At 33.4% G+C, this 20,721-nt stretch overlaps 1 protein-coding gene across 6 annotated transcripts in view; it reads right to left on the bottom strand.

Annotated features, from left to right (window-relative positions):
* LOC130900363 (la-related protein 4) overlaps positions 1 to 15,095 on the bottom strand; it is a 47,504-nt gene extending 32,409 nt beyond the window's left edge. Inside the window, exons 1-2 of one of the 6 annotated variants that reach the window (XM_057810903.1) lie at positions 14,895 to 15,095; positions 3,884 to 4,034 (exon numbers count right to left, since the gene is read on the bottom strand). In XM_057810903.1, coding sequence (XP_057666886.1) covers positions 3,884 to 4,034; positions 14,895 to 15,023 — 280 coding nt within the window. In that variant the 5' untranslated portion in view covers positions 15,024 to 15,095. Of the gene's footprint in view, positions 1 to 2,611; positions 3,471 to 3,883; positions 4,035 to 4,326; positions 4,425 to 14,894 lie in introns of those variants that run through there. The other 5 variants (XM_057810904.1, XM_057810907.1, XM_057810905.1 and 2 more) reach the window with 5 other exon arrangements.
* Positions 15,096 to 20,721: the final 5,626 nt, after the last annotated feature.

Below are 20,721 nucleotides of genomic sequence, written 5' to 3'. Positions count from 1 at the left end.
AAATAACATATGAATAAAACAGTAATGGAATGTCAAAGGGATTTCCACTGGGACAGAAAAACGCAGAATCATATATTTATAAACATAGAAAGTGCAGTAATATGACTGACGAAAAAAAATACAAAGAAAAAAAAATAGAACAAGTTGGTCAATATGAGTTTAGGAAAAAAATGGAAAAGAAAATGACCCATAAAAAAATAGAGAAAAATACAGAGCATATGTTGACAACTATATAAAAAGTACAATATTAGAACACATATGACAAAATTAAATTGATTACTAACATAATTAGAATAAGAAATAAAATAATTAAAGAAGAGTAACGTAATAGTAAAACTCATCCTCAAATCTAGCGACAAAAGCCATGGATATTTGTTTTTAAATGGCACTGTAAAGAGATGGGATCTAGGGACATAAATTTGAAAAAAGAACAAAGAGCAGTGAGAGGAAATTTTGGATAAGTGCAAGACATGAGCCATAACTTTAGCTTGGAAGAAAGAATGGTTAACATTTCTTCACAAATAAAAAGCAACACCAATATATCATTTTTTTAGGTCAGTATATTAACTAAAAAAGATCATTTAAGGGAATCGCAAATCATTTATGAACAATGAATTCATAATATTCTATAATAAAATGCCATTGCCACAATTTAATTACCTAGAAATAGACAATCAACTCAGTTTGAAATACCATATTATGCAATCCCAAACGAAATTTATAGCAAGAGCAGTTTTTCAGATAACTAAACACAAAAGGCTCATGAAAATCTTGAAATAATAAGTCAATAGATTCCTCTAAAAGCTTGAACTTCTTTGAATTATCTGACAATCATATTTATTATAATTTTTTTTACTTTCAATGAATGTATTAGGATTAGATATTGGTTAGGTTAGGAAGTCTTGTCCAAACACTGCTCTGAATCATCAACGCGTTTTTCATCGACTGTGAGTGAACGTGGCACCCAATTGGAAAAAAGCTTTGTCATGATCAAAGGTTCATGCATAATTGTACATACGCTACCTTCTAATATTTTTACGACCTGAGCTATCTCAAGCAATTTCAAAATACGATTAGATATAATCAATTTGTGGAATATAATCAAACGTTCCTCATCATCGGTGTTTATAGGATCACATTTAAATTCAGCTAACCAATGAAAAATGGTTCTTTTTGATGGAGCAGAGTCCAGATAACATTTTTGAAACCATTGCTGAGCTTTTACAGTTTTTTTTTCATCATAAAGCATTGATAAATTAACACACGATATTGTGTTAAATCCATTGTTTTGAAATAACAAAAGTAGCTTCACTTAAATGGCTGACACTTTTTTCTGACTAATCAAAATGTCATGAAATTTTACACACCTTCTTTTGGCCGTTAGTACTTCATAATCATCATATGGATTTGACAATGGCACTGCCATCAATGTGTCAGTCACACGACTTATTGAGTGATGTAATAAATGTTTTCCACCCATATCTCAATCTACGCCTACAGAGATTGTCTATAAAGATAACTGACATGGACTCAACAGCTCAAAACAGAACCTATCACTAAAAGATCAGCTTGAGAGAAAAATCTCGAGATACTAAGTTAACAGATTCCTCTAAAAGCTTGAACTTCTTTGAATTATGTAACAATCACATTTATTGTCATTTTTTTTACTTTTAATGAACGTTTTAATGTTGAATCATATGTAAGGATAGGGATTAGGAATTGATTAAAGCCTTTTAAGTATTAGGAAAATCTTTAATCTATATGAATGTTTCCATATCTCAACCTACACCTACAGGGTAGTACACATCTGCAGAAATTATCTATGAAGATACCTAATATGGTCTCAACAGCTCAAAACTGAATCCAATGCTTTAAGATTAGCCTGAGACCCAGAAGTTCTGAATATACAGCATAAGAATAAAGAAAACAAATATCATAAAAAATCGAGCATATTTTAAAAAAATCGGTTGCTAATTAACCAATAAAATTATTATATTATTATCAGCGACCAAATAGTTCTAAAAGACAGTGTAAAATTTCCAAACTGTACATACTTGAAAATAATGTATAATTTGAAAAGAATGTTCAAATGGGTTTTGCTAAAATGTAATTTACTTGCATTATCAAATTGTGAATATAAAAAAAGATTATCTTCATTTGTTATCTCACACATATTTGTTCTGATAAACAAATTTCATTAGTTAAAAAACCAACCGCCCGCCCTACCAAAATTTCTATATCATGCAATTTGTATAAACATTACATACTATTTAAAATAAACAAGGTATCAAAAATTTTAAGGAAACCAAAACAAAACAGATAAATTTATATTTTCTACTAATTCCCAATGAAAATATTTGTATATATATAAAAAAATTTATAGTATTCTTTGGATATCTTAATTACTATTTTGTGTTCTATTTGCAGAGTATTAAAAACATGAAGGGAAAGTACTTTATTTATTGATTTGTTTCATTTCCTGCCAATAATGTGATACACCTAAAAACCTTACCAAATTATTCTAAAGGAAACAATTTTACTCTCCAACTGAGAAACTAAGAAATATGTGGGAAAGTATACGAATAAATACATTTTAAAAAGTTGTACATACCATGCATGGTATAATATGGTGATTGTTGAAGTACAGGCAGAACCTAACCTTATTTTTTTAAGTAATGGGTGTAATATATGCGTCAAGGTCATTTACACATTAAATTACGATTGGACATGGTTTCCTACATTCGAAAAAGTACATTATAAACAGTTGGAACACCCAAAAATCACTTCGAACGTTATTACTTGATAGCATAAGTCTTGAAAAAATTGTCAACAATTTCACTAGTCACTGCTAGGTATTTGACGTATGAAACTTTTGTTTGACATCACTTTTAATGGATATTGTTACGTGATACAACACTGGTCAAAATTATTAGATTTGTCTGTGTATTTTTTATCCATATACCGTATCTCAAGTTTCTATTCGGTCTTTCGAATTATGATGATCGAATTATTGAAATTCTTAAGACGGAAAAGGTGCTAGACGAATTAACCGGGGAAGAGAAAAATCTTGAACTGTCCCTAATATAGTTCACTAAAATGGGAATGACTTGTGTCGGTTTTTAAGTAGTACAATTTATATTTTATACAAATGCGGAAAACCATGTGGTTATCACTTGGCTTCCATAAACGAAACGTCTTCACGGGCAGCACAAATAACCGATTACTAAAACAGCCGCAGATGTTTACTGTTGAAGGTATTAAGTACAGCACAAAAATAACACCCACTTTAAAAAAAAAATAAAACACGGTTTAATCTACACAACATAATTATCAATTTTTCTTACCGCTTAAGATTACTTTGCAAAATTCAACACAATTTTCTCACGGAACTGGCAAAATGGCTGTCGCAAGGGCACATGCCACAGAAAACTAATAATCTCGATAGAAAAGGATGGTACGATCCTCGTCACAGACTGTGGCGTCATCTGGACAAGTATAACCAACCTATACAGAGCCGCGTAATTTGAGCTTTTGCAATAATTACTTTTGCAATTTTGATTAGTAGTTTTTTTATTAGAATTGTAATAAGTCAGTCATAAAATATACGCAATATAAATGTACTTATAGAGGTCAGAGGAATGTGTCGATAAATGTCATGATTTTAATGTTCATTTAAAAATAGTGTAATACATATTGCATAACTCGCCCTGTGAATTTACAAGGTTTCAAAATAAATAACTCTTCTGAGTGCATTTTCCCGCAAAACAACAAACAAATATTATCTTGTAGATATTTTCACAAAAAATTTTGATTTGACGTAAAAGTTTTCATTTAAATCTTGTGGATATATTTAAATAGAGCAATAACTGAATGTAATATATACCTTCTACTGATTGAGGACATTCGCCGTGTGGGTGTTCTATATTCCAAGTTAATTGAGCATCGTTGGAAAGAAGAAGCAATCGTGCTTCGTTACAGTCCTCTGTGGAAGTACTTGAAGAAGTAATTGCAGGTAGTGTGGAAGCTGGTACTATCTGTAAAATAAAAGTATATTTATTAAATTCCTTCTCAAATAGAAATATATCTTGATTATTTTTTTTTGTTCAATAAGTACGTACAAATATTTTTATTTCCCTTTCTCATATTTTTTCCGAAAAAGAAAACATCAACTCTATACCAACGTTTTGAAATCAAAATAATTTTATTGATTGAAAGTAGACTTCTGTTTATCGCATATTTTACTGTAGGGTTTGCAGAAAATATTTTGTCAATATTATACCGTATATTTTAATGATAACACACCTATTATAGATTATGAATTTGTACCTGGTTCGACTAATAGATATAAAACATGGACGTGTCGCACTTTAGATCTTACATTTATCTATTGGTGCATTTTCAAGATATTTTTTTGAAAATGTGGAGCATAAAATTCATAATGACGTTAAAATTAATGTGACATATTAGATGAAACATGTCAAAGAAGTGATTATTTAATAGTTTGGTATAAAATTGAACGAAAAGTGGAGAAGATCCCCAAGAAAATGATCAACGTGGGGCCCACGCACCATACGGGGACAATTTAATTGTAAATGGAAGCAATTCCCTTTTGCGCTGGGACTTTAAAATGAAATGCTAGATTTCGGTGTCAAAAATTGAAAGAAGAAAGCAAATTTTCAAATAATTACGATCAATAAATATTATAAATTCGTTTAACGAGACAAAAATATCAATTGGGTTTTTGGCGACGTTTGGACGCTTTAAAATCTTCCTAAACAACGCAGTTGTAGTTCCGTCTCGCCAGCAACGCAAAGTCAAGAAATTGCATTTAGAAAATGCCAAAATTAGGTGGTTTTTAGGTGCCAACCCCGAAAATTAGGTGCTCTATAATAAATTACGGTGCTTATTAGGTGCTGAAGAGTCAATATCTTGAAAGTGCCCAAATAATTAATAAACGAGTTAATTTCCACGAGATGATAACGAATCTAAAAATCAGGTATCTCTATAATTAAGATCAATACTCAATCAGGTATCAACTAAGCAAGAACATTAGGTACTTGTGGGGAATTTAGATGACGAAAATCATATGTGAATGGGAGGAAAATTCAGGGTACCTTATACTACAATAAAAAAGGAAAAATATAAAATAAGTTTTTGAAATGCTGAATGTATAAGTGATTTAATGGAAAAAACAAAACATTGCAATACATTTAAATAAATGGGTGATAAAAGTCATGATTTATACGTCCAGGGGATGATTTTTTATGTTAGAAATTGTTCGAATGAGGTGCTAATTAACTGCTCCAACCAACTAGGACTTAGTACTTCAGATATGGAGGTTTTAAGGTCTCCAAACACTGTAGAAATGATATTTCTCGTACGTTTCCTCATTATTTACTGAGTACCTCATTAGTAATCAATTTTATGTCAGTTTTTAATATGGAACAAACCAACTAGGACTTAGTACTTCAGATATGAAGGTTTTAAGGTCTCCAAACACTGTAGAAATGAAATTTCTCGAACGTTTTCTCATTATTTAATGAGTACCTCATTAGTAATCAATTTTATGTCAGTTTTTAAGATGGAACAAACCAACTAGGACTCAGTACGTAAGATTTGGCGGTTTTAAGGTCTCCAAACACTGTAGAAATTATATTTCTCGAACGTTTCCTCATTATTTACTGAGTACCTCATTAGTAATCAATTTTATGTCAGTTTTTAATATGGAACAAACCAACTAGGACTCAGTACGTAAGATTTGGCGGTTTTAAGGTCTCCAAACACTGTAGAAATTATATTTCTCGAACGTTTCCTCATTATTTACTGAGTACCTCATTAGTAATCAATTTTATGTCAGTTTTTAAGATGGAACAAACCAACTAGGACTCAGTACGTAAGATTTGGCGGTTTTAAGGTCTCCAAACACTGTAGAAATTATATTTCTCGAACGTTTCCTCATTATTTACTGAGTACCTCATTAGTAATCAATTTTATGTCAGTTTTTAAGATGGAACAAACCAACTAGGGCTCAGTACGTAAGATTTGGCGGTTTTAAGGTCTCCAAACACTGTAGAAATTATATTTCTCGAACGTTTCCTCATTATTTACTGAGTACCTCATTAGTAATCAATTTTATGTCAGTTTTTAATATGGAACAAACCAACTAGGACTTAGTAAGTAAGATTTGGAGGTTTTAAGGTCTCCAAATACTGTAGAAATTATATTTCTCGTACGTTTCCTCATTATTTAATGAGTACCTCATTAGTAATCAATTTTATGTCAGTTTTTAAGATGGAACAAACCAACTAGGACTCAGTACGTAAGATTTGGCGGTTTTAAGGTCTCCAAACACTGTAGAAATTATATTTCTCGAACGTTTCCTCATTATTTACTGAGTACCTCATTAGTAATCAATTTTATGTCAGTTTTTAAGATGGAACAAACCAACTAGGGCTCAGTACGTAAGATTTGGCGGTTTTAAGGTCTCCAAACACTGTAGAAATTATATTTCTCGAACGTTTCCTCATTATTTACTGAGTACCTCATTAGTAATCAATTTTATGTCAGTTTTTAATATGGAACAAACCAACTAGGACTTAGTAAGTAAGATTTGGAGGTTTTAAGGTCTCCAAATACTGTAGAAATTATATTTCTCGTACGTTTCCTCATTATTTAATGAGTACCTCATTAGTAATCAATTTTATGTCAGTTTTTAAGATGGAACAAACCAACTAGGACTCAGTACGTAAGATTTGGCGGTTTTAAGGTCTCCAAACACTGTAGAAATTATATTTCTCGAACGTTTCCTCATTATTTACTGAGTACCTCATTAGTAATCAATTTTATGTCAGTTTTTAATATGGAACAAACCAACTAGGACTTAGTACGTTAGATTTGGAAGTTTTAAGGTCTCCAAACACTGTAGAAATGATATTTCTCGATTGTTTCCTCATTATTTAATGAGTACCTCATTAGTAATCAATTTCATGTCAGTTTTTAATATGGAACAAACCAACTAGGACTCAGTACGTAAGATTTGGCGGTTTTAAGGTCTCCAAACACTGTAGAAATTATATTTCTCGAACGTTTCCTCATTATTTACTGAGTACCTCATTAGTAATCAATTTTATGTCAGTTTTTAATATGGAACAAACCAACTAGGACTCAGTACGTAAGATTTGGCGGTTTTAAGGTCTCCAAACACTGTAGAAATTATATTTCTCGAACGTTTCCTCATTATTTACTGAGTACCTCATTAGTAATCAATTTTATGTCAGTTTTTAAGATGGAACAAACCAACTAGGACTCAGTACGTAAGATTTGGCGGTTTTAAGGTCTCCAAACACTGTAGAAATTATATTTCTCGAACGTTTCCTCATTATTTACTGAGTACCTCATTAGTAATCAATTTTATGTCAGTTTTTAAGATGGAACAAACCAACTAGGGCTCAGTACGTAAGATTTGGCGGTTTTAAGGTCTCCAAACACTGTAGAAATTATATTTCTCGAACGTTTCCTCATTATTTACTGAGTACCTCATTAGTAATCAATTTTATGTCAGTTTTTAATATGGAACAAACCAACTAGGACTTAGTAAGTAAGATTTGGAGGTTTTAAGGTCTCCAAATACTGTAGAAATTATATTTCTCGTACGTTTCCTCATTATTTAATGAGTACCTCATTAGTAATCAATTTTATGTCAGTTTTTAAGATGGAACAAACCAACTAGGACTCAGTACGTAAGATTTGGCGGTTTTAAGGTCTCCAAACACTGTAGAAATTATATTTCTCGAACGTTTCCTCATTATTTACTGAGTACCTCATTAGTAATCAATTTTATGTCAGTTTTTAAGATGGAACAAACCAACTAGGGCTCAGTACGTAAGATTTGGCGGTTTTAAGGTCTCCAAACACTGTAGAAATTATATTTCTCGAACGTTTCCTCATTATTTACTGAGTACCTCATTAGTAATCAATTTTATGTCAGTTTTTAATATGGAACAAACCAACTAGGACTTAGTAAGTAAGATTTGGAGGTTTTAAGGTCTCCAAATACTGTAGAAATTATATTTCTCGTACGTTTCCTCATTATTTAATGAGTACCTCATTAGTAATCAATTTTATGTCAGTTTTTAAGATGGAACAAACCAACTAGGACTCAGTACGTAAGATTTGGCGGTTTTAAGGTCTCCAAACACTGTAGAAATTATATTTCTCGAACGTTTCCTCATTATTTACTGAGTACCTCATTAGTAATCAATTTTATGTCAGTTTTTAATATGGAACAAACCAACTAGGACTTAGTACGTTAGATTTGGAAGTTTTAAGGTCTCCAAACACTGTAGAAATGATATTTCTCGATTGTTTCCTCATTATTTAATGAGTACCTCATTAGTAATCAATTTTATGTCAGTTTTTAATATGGAACAAACCAACTAGGACTTAGTACGTAAGATTTGGAGGTTTTAAGGTCTCCAAACACTGTAGAAATTATATTTCTCGTACGTTTCCTCATTATTTACTGAGTACCTCATTAGTAATCAATTTTATGTCAGTTTTTAAGATGGAACAAACCAACTAGGACTTAGTACGTGAGATTTGGAGGTTTTAAGGTCTCCAAACACTGTAGAAATTATATTTCTCGTACGTTTCCTCATTATTTACTGAGTACCTCATTAGTAATCAATTTTATGTCAATTTTTAATATGGAACAAACCAACTAGGACTTAGTACGTGAAATTTGGAGGTTTTAAGGTCTCCAAACACTGTAGAAATGAAATTTCTCGAACGTTTCCTCATTATTTACTAAGTACCTCATTAGTAATCAATTTTATGTCAGTTTTTAATATGGAACAAACCAACTAGGACTTAGTACGTGAGATTTGGAGGTTTTAAGGTCTCCAAACACTGTAGAAATGATATTTCTCGATTGTTTCCTGATTATTTACTAAGTACCTCATTAGTAATCAATTTTATGTCAGTTTTTAATATGGAACAAACCAACTAGGACTTAGTAAGTAAGATTTGGAGGTTTTAAGGTCTCCAAATACTGTAGAAATTATATTTCTCGTACGTTTCCTCATTATTTACTGAGTACCTCATTAGTAATCAATTTTATGTCAGTTTTTAATATGGAACAAACCAACTAGGACTTAGTACTTCAGATATGGAGGTTTTAAGGTCTCCAAACACTGTAGAAATGATATTTTTCGATTGTTTCTTGATTATTTACTGAGTACCTCATTAGTAATCAATTTTATGTCAGTTTTTAATATGGAACAAACCAACTAGGACTTAGTACGTAAGATTTGGAGGTTTTAAGGTCTCCAAATACTGTAGAAATTATATTTCTTGTACGTTTCCTCATTATTTACTGAGTACCTCATTAGTAATCAATTTTATGTCAGTTTTTAATATGGAACAAACCAACTAGGACTTAGTACTTCAGATATGGAGGTTTTAAGGTCTCCAAACACTGTAGAAATGATATTTTTCGATTGTTTCTTGATTATTTACTGAGTACCTCATTAGTAATCAATTTTATGTCAGTTTTTAATATGGAACAAACCAACTAGGACTTAGTACGTAAGATTTGGAGGTTTTAAGGTCTCCAAACACTGTAGAAATGATATTTCTCGAACGTTTCCTCATTATTTACTAAGTACCTCATTAGTAATCAATTTTATGTCAGTTTTTAATATGGAACAAACCAACTAGGACTTAGTACGTAAGATTTGGAGGTTTTAAGGTCTCCAAACACTGTAGAAATGATATTTCTCGAACGTTTCCTCATTATTTACTAAGTACCTCATTAGTAATCAATTTTATGTCAGTTTTTAATATGGAACAAACCAACTAGGACTTAGTACGTGAGATTTGGAGGTTTTAAGGTCTCCAAACACTGTAGAAATGAAATTTCTCGAACGTTTTCTCATTATTTAATGAGTACCTCATTAGTAATCAATTTTATGTCAGTTTTTAAGATGGAACAAACCAACTAGGACTCAGTACGTAAGATTTGGCGGTTTTAAGGTCTCCAAACACTGTAGAAATTATATTTCTCGAACGTTTCCTCATTATTTACTGAGTACCTCATTAGTAATCAATTTTATGTCAGTTTTTAATATGGAACAAACCAACTAGGACTTAGTACTTCAGATATGGAGGTTTTAAGGTCTCCAAACACTGTAGAAATGATATTTTTCGATTGTTTCTTGATTATTTACTGAGTACCTCATTAGTAATCAATTTTATGTCAGTTTTTAATATGGAACAAACCAACTAGGACTTAGTACGTAAGATTTGGAGGTTTTAAGGTCTCCAAACACTGTAGAAATGATATTTCTCGAACGTTTCCTCATTATTTACTGAGTACCTCATTAGTAATCAATTTTATGTCAGTTTTTAATATGGAACAAACCAACTAGGACTTAGTACGTGAGATTTGGAGGTTTTAAGGTCTCCAAACACTGTAGAAATGATATTTCTCGATTGTTTCTTGATTATTTACTGAGTACCTCATTAGTAATCAATTTCATGTCAGTTTTTAATATGGAACAAACCAACTAGGACTTAGTACGTAAGATTTGGAGGTTTTAAGGTCTCCAAACACTGTAGAAATGATATTTCTCGAACGTTTCCTCATTATTTACTGAGTACCTCATTAGTAATCAATTTTATGTCAGTTTTTAATATGGAACAAACCAACTAGGACTTAGTAGGTCAGACATGGAGGTTTTAAGGTCTCCAAAACTAATTTTGGCATTTTATAAATGCAATTTCCTGCGTTGCTGGCGAGCCGGAGCTCGTAGTTGTTCGTTTCAGAATCACACAACTTATGAAGTAGTTATGCGTCTCGTAAATAATCTGTGACTCAATGATTTCTACCAAAAAAAGCTCGTAGAGATGTTGCAGCCAATATTTGTCGATTTCCAATTACACAATTTGAGCACCCAATCGAGGACATGGGTGTGCAATGCTTCAAACTCACGATTCAATTTGTCGTTTTTAAGATCTATGCGTTTTCTTCTTGCCTCTCAAACACTAGATAAATGCTTGGACTCCATGAGCCTCAAAATTGTACTGTAGAATTGACGTTCCGTGGGCATTTATTTGAAATTCATTTTGATTTATTTAGAATTAAATTTGTGTCTACTTAAAACAAAATATTCTTATATTATTGGATTCAGAGACAAATTGGAAATATGGTTAAATATATGGTTTCAAAGAAGTGCTTCCATGGTATTAATATATTATATTCAGTTATATATATTAAATATCAATCAGTATAAAGAAGAACTAGCAGAAATCCAAAATGATGAGTCAGTCGAAACTTTATTTAAGTTGGAATTTCTGGAACCGTTGGTGCTACAACTACAACTACACCAACACTCACAATTACACTGTCTGACGCGCGTTTCGATAATCAAGTTATCGTCTTCAGTAAAAACAGTTTTACCTTCAGTCTCACAATCAAAACAATGGACTGAAAAGGAAGAACTGGCTCCAAAGAAGTTAAATACTGTTCCATCTGTCTGTACGCTTCGGTTTTTTGAGATGCGTTTGGAATAATTTTCATTGACTTTCTTGAAAAATGAAAAACTATCTACGGTGTACATTATGTGAACTTTTATTCGAAGAGATCAAACAAAAACGGCCGAATTTGGTTAGGTAAATATATAAATATTTATAACATAATGTTTTAAATAAGTTTCTATAGAAAATAGCGGAAAAAATGAGAGCAGTTACATAATTATAGTACTATTACAAACATATAAAAACTAGGGTAAGTTACAATGAAAAAAAAAATAAAATAAAATGAAGCTTTGAATTATCTATTAACCTTTCTCAAGTAAGGAATCATTACCAGCAGTTTCGTTTCTATTTCTTCAGAAGTTCTATTCTGATAGGTCAGATTTGGAAGTCATTTCTGCGATTGTTCTACTTGAGACTTTTTTCTTTAAAATCTTCGTTATTTTCCAAGTCTATATTACGTCGTTCAGGGTTTTTCGAATTCTGGATTCTCTCTTTTGATATTGACTCATTTCAAACTTGAATGTATTGATTTGAACTTTCAAAGGTATGTTTAAAATCGAAAAAGTCTTCACAGTTTATGACTCTTGGTGTTTTTTGGCTGTAGCTATCATCAATTAGTACCTCGCACCTCTATTGCCTTTTTCGCTTTACAATTTGAGCGAAATGTCGCAATTCATACCTTACTAAATACTAAAATGATCTCATCAAAATCGCTCTGAAAACTAAATAAATCCATAAAAACAATACAATTTTGACTTCATTTTGCCCTGCGCAGCTGTCGCTCGAGATTTACCCTTTCGTTTGTGTCGGTATAATATGCTTTCAATAATCATGAATCAATTTCATTTCGTCTAGATAAACATAAAGGTTAAAGGTGAAGACCAAGAGCTAGGTTTGACAATGGTAAGACCTGCTTTAGATCCATTGAAACTCTCATGGTATCACTCGCTGGTTGCTGACAATTTCGATGGTGTTTTCTCATTGCTTCTAAAGCTGCTTCTGCGTTCCTGTGACGAAGTTTTGATTCATCATCTTCCTCTTTGGTATCTCTTTTGTATGCATGTGCAGTAAATTAGACCGCATCATGCCGAAAAGATTGCACTGGATAGACAAGCATGGAAACAACTGCTGAATCAATTATAAATGGTGTCGCTTTGGAGGATAATGCCAAGAGGAGGAGCAGTTAATCAGTTTTGAGCTTTTTCAAAGTAAAAACGATAACAGAGTAAAGTGTATTTTTATTAAGATCGGAGCTGAGATACTCCTCGCTTTTTAAGCGATTGTAATGTTCCTCGTCTCTAGGAAATTTATTTATGTCGTCTGACGTGAGCTTACGGTACAGTTTTTTACTACCCCTCATTTAAGCTAGGAACTGTTTTAAACACCGCTCAACCCGTAAAATTTTGCATTTTCCATTGGGGAAGGTCAAAGAAAGCGTATCTTATTTCCTATTCTCTGCTGGTCTGCTCTAACGATTACTGACTGTGGTGGAATGTTAGGCAAAAGCTGTATGTAAATCTTTATTATTAAATTCATATTTGTCTTTATTTTACCTACACTGTGGAATTTCATTGTCTTCATTCGCCCATGGTCTAAAGAACGTCATATTTCTAAGTAAATGAATACCACCAAGACACGCCACTGCTTATTGCAGACTGTCTGGCGGGAATATTTCGAAGAAATTGTATACATACGCCTTCTGACAGCTTCGGCCAATAGAAATGCATTTATATTTACGATTCGATGTTTTTTATTAGTAAACAGTGGAGTTGATGAGTCCACGTGGTCTGACTGTCATCTTTTTTCATTTTATAATTTGGTATGAGTGCGTATTTATGAAATATTGATTGTTCCTGGTATAACTGTCTTCTGTAATTGATATTGGAAGAACTATACGTATTTTGCTTTACATTATCATTCAAACTTAACCGTGAAATTCGGCGTTCTGTAGGTTAACACTTCTAAGAGCCCCAGTTCAGTTTGATATGTCTTATCGAGGTTATTAAGAATACAGAACTAGTACTTTTGTCATAAGAAAAGGAATTATAAGCGGTTTTTTTAAACTGGTATCAAGAATAGTAGAGTATATTTTTAAAAAATGAAAAACTAGCTCCACTCAATCATAAATTCATAAACCCAATAGTACAAAGAACGATATAAAGTCTGGAATTCATAGTTCACATATTGTTACGAACTCGTTTACGACATAGACCGTGAAACTGGTCCTGTACGGTTATAATGTCAGTAAAAAATTTGGCGAATACGCCGGTTCCTTTGATGTCTGTTTTTCTTTTTATCATAGCTTCGTCTTTGATGTGTTTTTTTATAAACAGCAGTGATTTGTTGTTTTTTAGAACTAATTTCTAGGATAGTTATTCACGTTATAAGTCCGGAAAGTGATTCAGTACGGTATGATATAGATGTTTAAGGACGAGGCGACGTAGAAGGAATTCGCCAACGCAGGGGCTGATATCAATGTTTTAAAACGGCATGGTGGATGGAGGAGATTATCAGTGGCTGAAAAATATGTGGAAGAATCCGTCAAGAGCAAAAAGAAAATGATATAAGGGGTGAAACTTTTGCACAAGAGTTAAACCAAAATCACACAAGAAGTAACTTCCATAATTCCTACAATAAATGTTTCTGGTAACAGTAGTTGCATAATCACTGTTAAAATTCAAAAATTAGAATAAAAGTTTAGTTATTGATTTTTTATTTCTAACGGGATTGGGAGAATTTAAAAGTACTGTAAAGTACCGTAAAGTGTCATTTTCCCGACTCAAATTAGTACTAGTGAAAGGTCTTTTTATTTATTTGTTGGTTTGTTCATTTTCTAGAATTTTAGAAAATTCTTTCCGATATATATTCGAGCTTGTTTAGCAACGAGAGTTAGTTTATAATTGAAAGTCACGGGAAACGGAACGAAATCAAAAAGTCACCGGTGTATTTGAACGAGGATAATTGCAAAAACAGTTTAAATAAATTAGGCAATAAAAAAAGCATTATAATATGAATATTTAGTTTTCTTTTTACGTTCTACAATTAATTGTTCTATATTCGAGGGACATTTCTTTTAGTAAAACTTTTTATTATATTTGTATTAAGAAAATTCAATTATAACACCATCTAAAGCTTTAGTTGTTTTTGTATGACATGCGTATTAGCCCGAAATAAAGCAAACAAGTGCCACGTTCTTTATTTAATAAACATATAACCCCTAAAAGATTATTACAAGAATTACAGTTTAATAGAAGGTGATGTGTGTGAAATCGAACGCATTACGAGCTTTGCGCTCGTTCACGACAGTTATCATCCTCGTCAATCGTAACTATGTTACCATATGGATCTTAACCACTTACCTTTTGGATGATGTAGCACCTGGGGTTGAAAGCGGTACATATGTAAGTACCGTTTGCGTCGAGACAGGCATTAAGAGGATCAGATTCGGGACCGGTCCTCCCGCTAGCACGGCCTTTTCGAAAGGGCATTTGGGATCGCGAGAAGGCGGTATCTGGCACCGCTGCTCATGCCGCCTGCCGACCTGTTGAATCCGGGAGACTGACCAGCTGATAGTGGCGGCAGCGTTGAGGCGACGGCGCCGCTATACGCGCACCATCTCTAGACAGTGCCGTGTCATTCACTATTATTCGAGATAACGAAGCAGTCATCAGTTTTTTGGAAATGGGAACAGTGAATGTACATAAGGTGATTATTCGGCATTGATACTGAACACCATAAGAAGAAAATTTGAATTATGGTTGTTGCAGAATGGTCCGCATCGACGGTCGCGGAAGATTAAAGAATTGATTAAATGAAAAACTTTTCGAGAAACTTGGAATGTTTCCAAAGTAACGATGAGAAGTATCTGGAATACACAAAACAACTACCAACAAAGAATTGACACGATGGTGGAATACCCAAGGAAGCGATAAGAAAGAAAAAAACAAATGGAAGCGGTATCTGGCAAGTAGAATAATAGAAACCGAGGAAAATAGCGAAGCAAAGAAAACGACTTGGGCATAGTTTGGTGATAAATTGGAAAGCAACAGCGAAGGAAACCAGAAATTGTTTTAAAAAATAATTCTCTAAAATCTTTAAAACAGGGTAGAAAATGAAGAAAAGATAACCAAGAATGGAAAAAACTGCTGGATGCGACAGAATAAGACCTAAAATATCAAAAAATATGAGGGGGAGAGGGGCTAAGATTTATTTTCGAAAATATTCAACTCCAATGAGTGCCCGATGTGCTGACAATGAGAACCTTTTTGTTCAGGAACCACGATCAAAGTTGCTAGTCTCTTGGTAACGACGATAAACTCTAGAAACAGCAGACTGAGTCATGTTAAGCGCACTGACCACATCTCGCTGACTCTGGACGCAATAGGGTGACCGCTTGCACATCTTTTTCACTGTTTGGGCTATTTTCAGGTAAAATTCTTGCTTGTTGTTGTGTTTCGTTTGATGTTTGATGGCTAACTAATAGAAGTTTCTAAACGAACAAAAAAAACATGGTTAGTGATTATGATTGTTGGAACGTCAGAGCAAGAAACATTAGCTTTTAGATTTTTCTTAGAAAAGACAATTTCGTGTTTAGTTTTTTTGCTAGTGACTTGTAGGTGTATCGCTTTAGTCTTTTTGCTTTTGTTTGAGGATAATAATGCATGTATCAGCATCGCAATCAATCCAACTAAGGTGGATTAAAGTCCTTTCGTAGTTTGATAATTATTCATTAAAAATTGTCGTTACCAAATTTTAATTTAATTATTGGTTTTGTCTCAGTTTCGAACGCCTAATTATTTTAGGTCCTGTTGTACGACGTCCTACCATCTTTTGCGTGGTCCTTTTGGTAGTCTGCGGCCTTCCGGCTTTTGCCGATATGCAAGACACCTCTTGGTCTTTGCTACTTCATTTGGGGAGTACTTTACCTTGTCGTAGTGGTGTCTCAATGACCTCTTAAGCTATGTCGACAGCAGCTTATGCTGCTGGTATAATCTCCTATGTCGGACAGGTTAGTATGAGAGACCAGAGATGGTGCATAAGCGAGCAGAATAAGCTCCATAGCCGTAGTCAAGGGAGTTCTTCTAGTGGTTGGATGCCAGGAAGACAATATCCCCTTCATCGAGCTAGAGGTTAGGCTTGGGGCTAACTCCCCGTAAAATACCAACTGTTACGAAACCAGGTAACAATTTAACTATTAAATAAACTAATTATTGAAATTAAAACATTCAAAATCAACATCCAGCCGATTTGATGACCAAACAATTATCGAGAGGGAAATTTTTTTCTCCCAACAATTTTTTTTATTAAACAGGCCAATTTATTAATTCCATTTTTTCAATGGTTGTGTTGTAATATCAAATTTTTCAAGCTTATTTTCCATAATTCGTCCTCATCTGGTAAGGTACTGTTTTATTAGTGTATTCTTAAAATTATCAGATGTTTAAGAGGACCAATTCGGATGAGAGTACCTACCGAACTTTTCCTCTAAACTGTGGCCTGAGTTTGGTATATCAGTACTCTCACCATGCATAAAATCTGAACATAGTCCAGGCGCTGGATGGAGTTGAGTACGAAAAATTTGAGCACCAGCAACGCTGCTCGAATTCTTTTACCTGAGACCCTAAAGAATAGAAAACCACATATTACCGGAAGATATGCTGAACCCTTTCCCTTTTCTCCGCCGTTTTCTCTGCTCGGAACGATGCTAAGTCATGGAGCTTGGAATAATCAGTAGAAAAGAATTTGTAGCCCTCAAATGTCGAGTCGATTGTTTTATTTAAAAAGAAGAATGTCACTTCAAGTGATAAATGTAAAAAAAGCGAAAACTAAACTAATTGTCGTGTTTGTTTTGTGATAAAACGGGGGTTTTAAGTGAAAAAACCAAAACAACGAATGTTTATTAGTATTCAAAAAGCAGTAGATCTCAGAAAACAAGATATTAGTAAGAAAATAGTGATTAGACTTTACTGTATACAATTGTTCCAAACATGGAGCTTATTTTAGTAAAGCCTCTACCTCCTCTACAGCCTCTACAGAAGCAAATGCTTAACTCTCTTTTTTATTGTCTGAAATTTCAGCAGCGGAACAAATTTTATGAAAACAAGATAATGTTATCATAAAAATTGGCACTTGCGAACAACCAGCTGATTTATTTGCAATGGTAGTGAGGTATCATCAAAATTGCTATCGTAATTATCTGCTACTACCAAGAAATTCTGAAAATCCAGCAGGTAGACCTTCTCACTCTTTTGTAATGTCATTCGTGACCGAGCAACTAGCTGAACTCACCGAAATAGAAGATGCAATCGCCTAAACGTGCACAAACTGCAACCTATTGATTACATCTTAAGTTATGAAAAGAAGAATGGTAAATTGACCAAGCAACCACTGCCGGAATTGTTAATTCCATGTAAATGTGCATCCATCCGAAGTGAAGGCTAGTTTAGTTGCTTGTAGTAAATCTAATTTGACTGCAGTTGTTTTCAGTGAATCTTCACACTTTCCTGAACAGACCTCCGGTAAATAAATTCTGCAGTTTTTCCTACCGATTTTGCCGACTCAGATATAATATTATTTTTCAATAAATCTAAACACGCCGCATCATTTAAATCACCCTCAATGAAAAAATACCAATTATTTTGTCGCCTATTATTCCAGCCCATACGTTCAGTCTTTCGGGATATTGAGTGTTGGATTCACGCTTTCAACGAGGATGGTTACGTGAACAGTATCTACAATTATGCATATTTACGTTTCCGTTAATACAAAAAGTGGCCTCATCGCAAAACATAACATTACTTAAAAATTTTGGATCGTTTTGATAACATTTTTCCATTATTAGGTCTTCAACCTCTTCACGTCTATCAAAATCGTCATCTGATATCAAATTCCCTGGATATTCGTCTAGTACTCAAGTGCGGATCGTCTTCTAACATGACACAAATATATAAAGATTTGTTTTTAGTTGAGTTGCAGTTTTTTTACGCCCTGATTAGGATGAATCTTTTACTGAACCAATTTCGTGAAACTTTTTTACTAATTAGCTGACAGTAGATGGATGTAAAGTTAGGATGTAAATTATTAAAGATGTTAAATATCTTAAATCATAAAAATCATTTGGATGTGTTCAGTCCATTTACTAGATTGACCAATACGACTCCTGACGACATTCGCAATTATGATCTGCGTGCTTTTCTGAGTTCAAAACCATACACTTCACATTTTGCATACTCAACTTCGTCCAGCTGCCGGTCTAACAGGGTATATCAAAATATCGGATTCAAAAAATTGTATCATTACACACAAAATTTTTTATTTTTTTTTATAACAATAAAAAAGTTGAACGTTTTCCAAGAGTAACGTCTCTGTCGTATCCGTCTGCGTTACTCGTCGCCTGCGTCGTTCCGGGCTCTTCCGTAATCACACCCCCGCAATCGTGGGTGTTTTGACTAGAGTTATTTGACTCTGATAAAAATAGTAAACCAAATATAGGATAGCGCCCTCTATAAAGCTCTGGTTTCGTAAAGTTTCGAATTTATTATATCTGTGCAGTGCAGTCCGAGCAATACGAGGTCTGGCTATTAAATAACAAGACTGCGCGACTGGAGGGCGTCCTAAACGGGTAGGGTAAAAAACGAGTAATGCGTTGAGTATCTAAATATCTTGTCTATGCACTTCCCAAAACACATTTCCGTCAGTATTATAGTATTTGTGCAATAGCGGTTTGAAACGAACTTGGAGCAACGTATCAACCTTAAATTTCTCTTTAAACTGAAAAAAAATCTGTCTGGGTGCTATAAATTGTTGCAAGAGGCTTATGGGGACAATTATCTATCTCGTACGCGTGGTTTTGAGTGGTGTAAACGCTTTAGTGATGGCCGAGATACCACTGAAGATGACCAGCGCCCAACCAGCCCCGTGACTGTTTCAAATCCGGAAACAGTGACCAAAATCAACCAAATTGTGAGTGCAGATCGTCGAATGAACATCCGGATGATTGCCGAGGCTCTAAACGCCGATAAAGAAACGACTAGAAAAGTTTTACACGAGGAATTACACATGACAAAAGTTGGTGCCAAAAAATCTGACTACTGACCAAAAGCTCTTGCGTCAACAGATCTGTTTAGATTTCCTTGAAAGGTTAGAAAAAGATTTGCTTTGAAAGAGACCCGATTTAAGTCGATGGAAGCGATAAAGCAAAAAACGGTAGAGCACCTGAAGGCCCTCACCAAAGAAGACTTCCAGCACTGCTATCAATGGAAAAAACGTATGGAAAGGTGTGTGGCGAGGGAAAGGAAGCATTCGAATGTAGAATAATTTTTATAACAAAACCCTTTTTCGTAACCAGTCTCGTTGTTTAATAGCCATACCTCGTATATCGACGCCCTAAGTACATATGTCAAAAGTTGTTAAAAACTATTAAAAATTGTTTTTTGATAGTATAAAATTATTTATTAGTACAAAAATGAGTCAGATAGAGAAAATTATTGTTTTTTATTCTGCAATAAGCAAATTATCTATGATATTACTTCCAAAGTACCTGGCCCAACAAAAAAATTTTGAAAAAAATATTTTTTAAAGTAATTTCCTTTTGGCTCCATACACTTTTCCCAGCGATTTTCAAGAAGTTCGATGCCCTTTATATAATAAGAATCGTCCAGCTGCTCAAAAGAGTCATCGTTTTTTTCAAATTTATATAACCTTAAAACACTTATAAACAAATTACGGTCCTTTTTTATGAAAATTTGTACATTAAAACTTCTGTTATTTAAAAGGTTTACCTCATTTTGATCTTTAAATTTAACGTTTAAAATAAGCTGCTTCAAATATTTCCACGTCATGTAGGAACCAAGTAATAACCGATAAAATGAAAAAAAAAATCAATTTTGCGTTATATTGACGATAACTTTTTAAATATTTATTTTTTGCAAAAAATTGTATAGATCTTTTTTGTAGATATTTTCAAAACAAATCTTTTATTAAAAAATTTTTTCATATCTCTATTTGTTTAAGAGTTACAGCATTTAAATTGTTTATAACAAATTACTCGACCGGATTTGGTCTCGGCATCCCCGAAAAATCGCATCAAAAAACACTTTAAAACTGAGGGGAATATGTTAGGAGTATTTCTGGGCAACTCGAGTGTTTACAGCTGATCCGTTAATCCCATAATTGTAGCTGCTAGAG

Source organism: Diorhabda carinulata, chromosome X, assembly GCF_026250575.1.
Source record: "Diorhabda carinulata isolate Delta chromosome X, icDioCari1.1, whole genome shotgun sequence".
Lineage (NCBI taxonomy): Eukaryota > Metazoa > Arthropoda > Insecta > Coleoptera > Chrysomelidae > Diorhabda > Diorhabda carinulata.
This window is presented reverse-complemented; position numbering and strand designations above follow the sequence as displayed.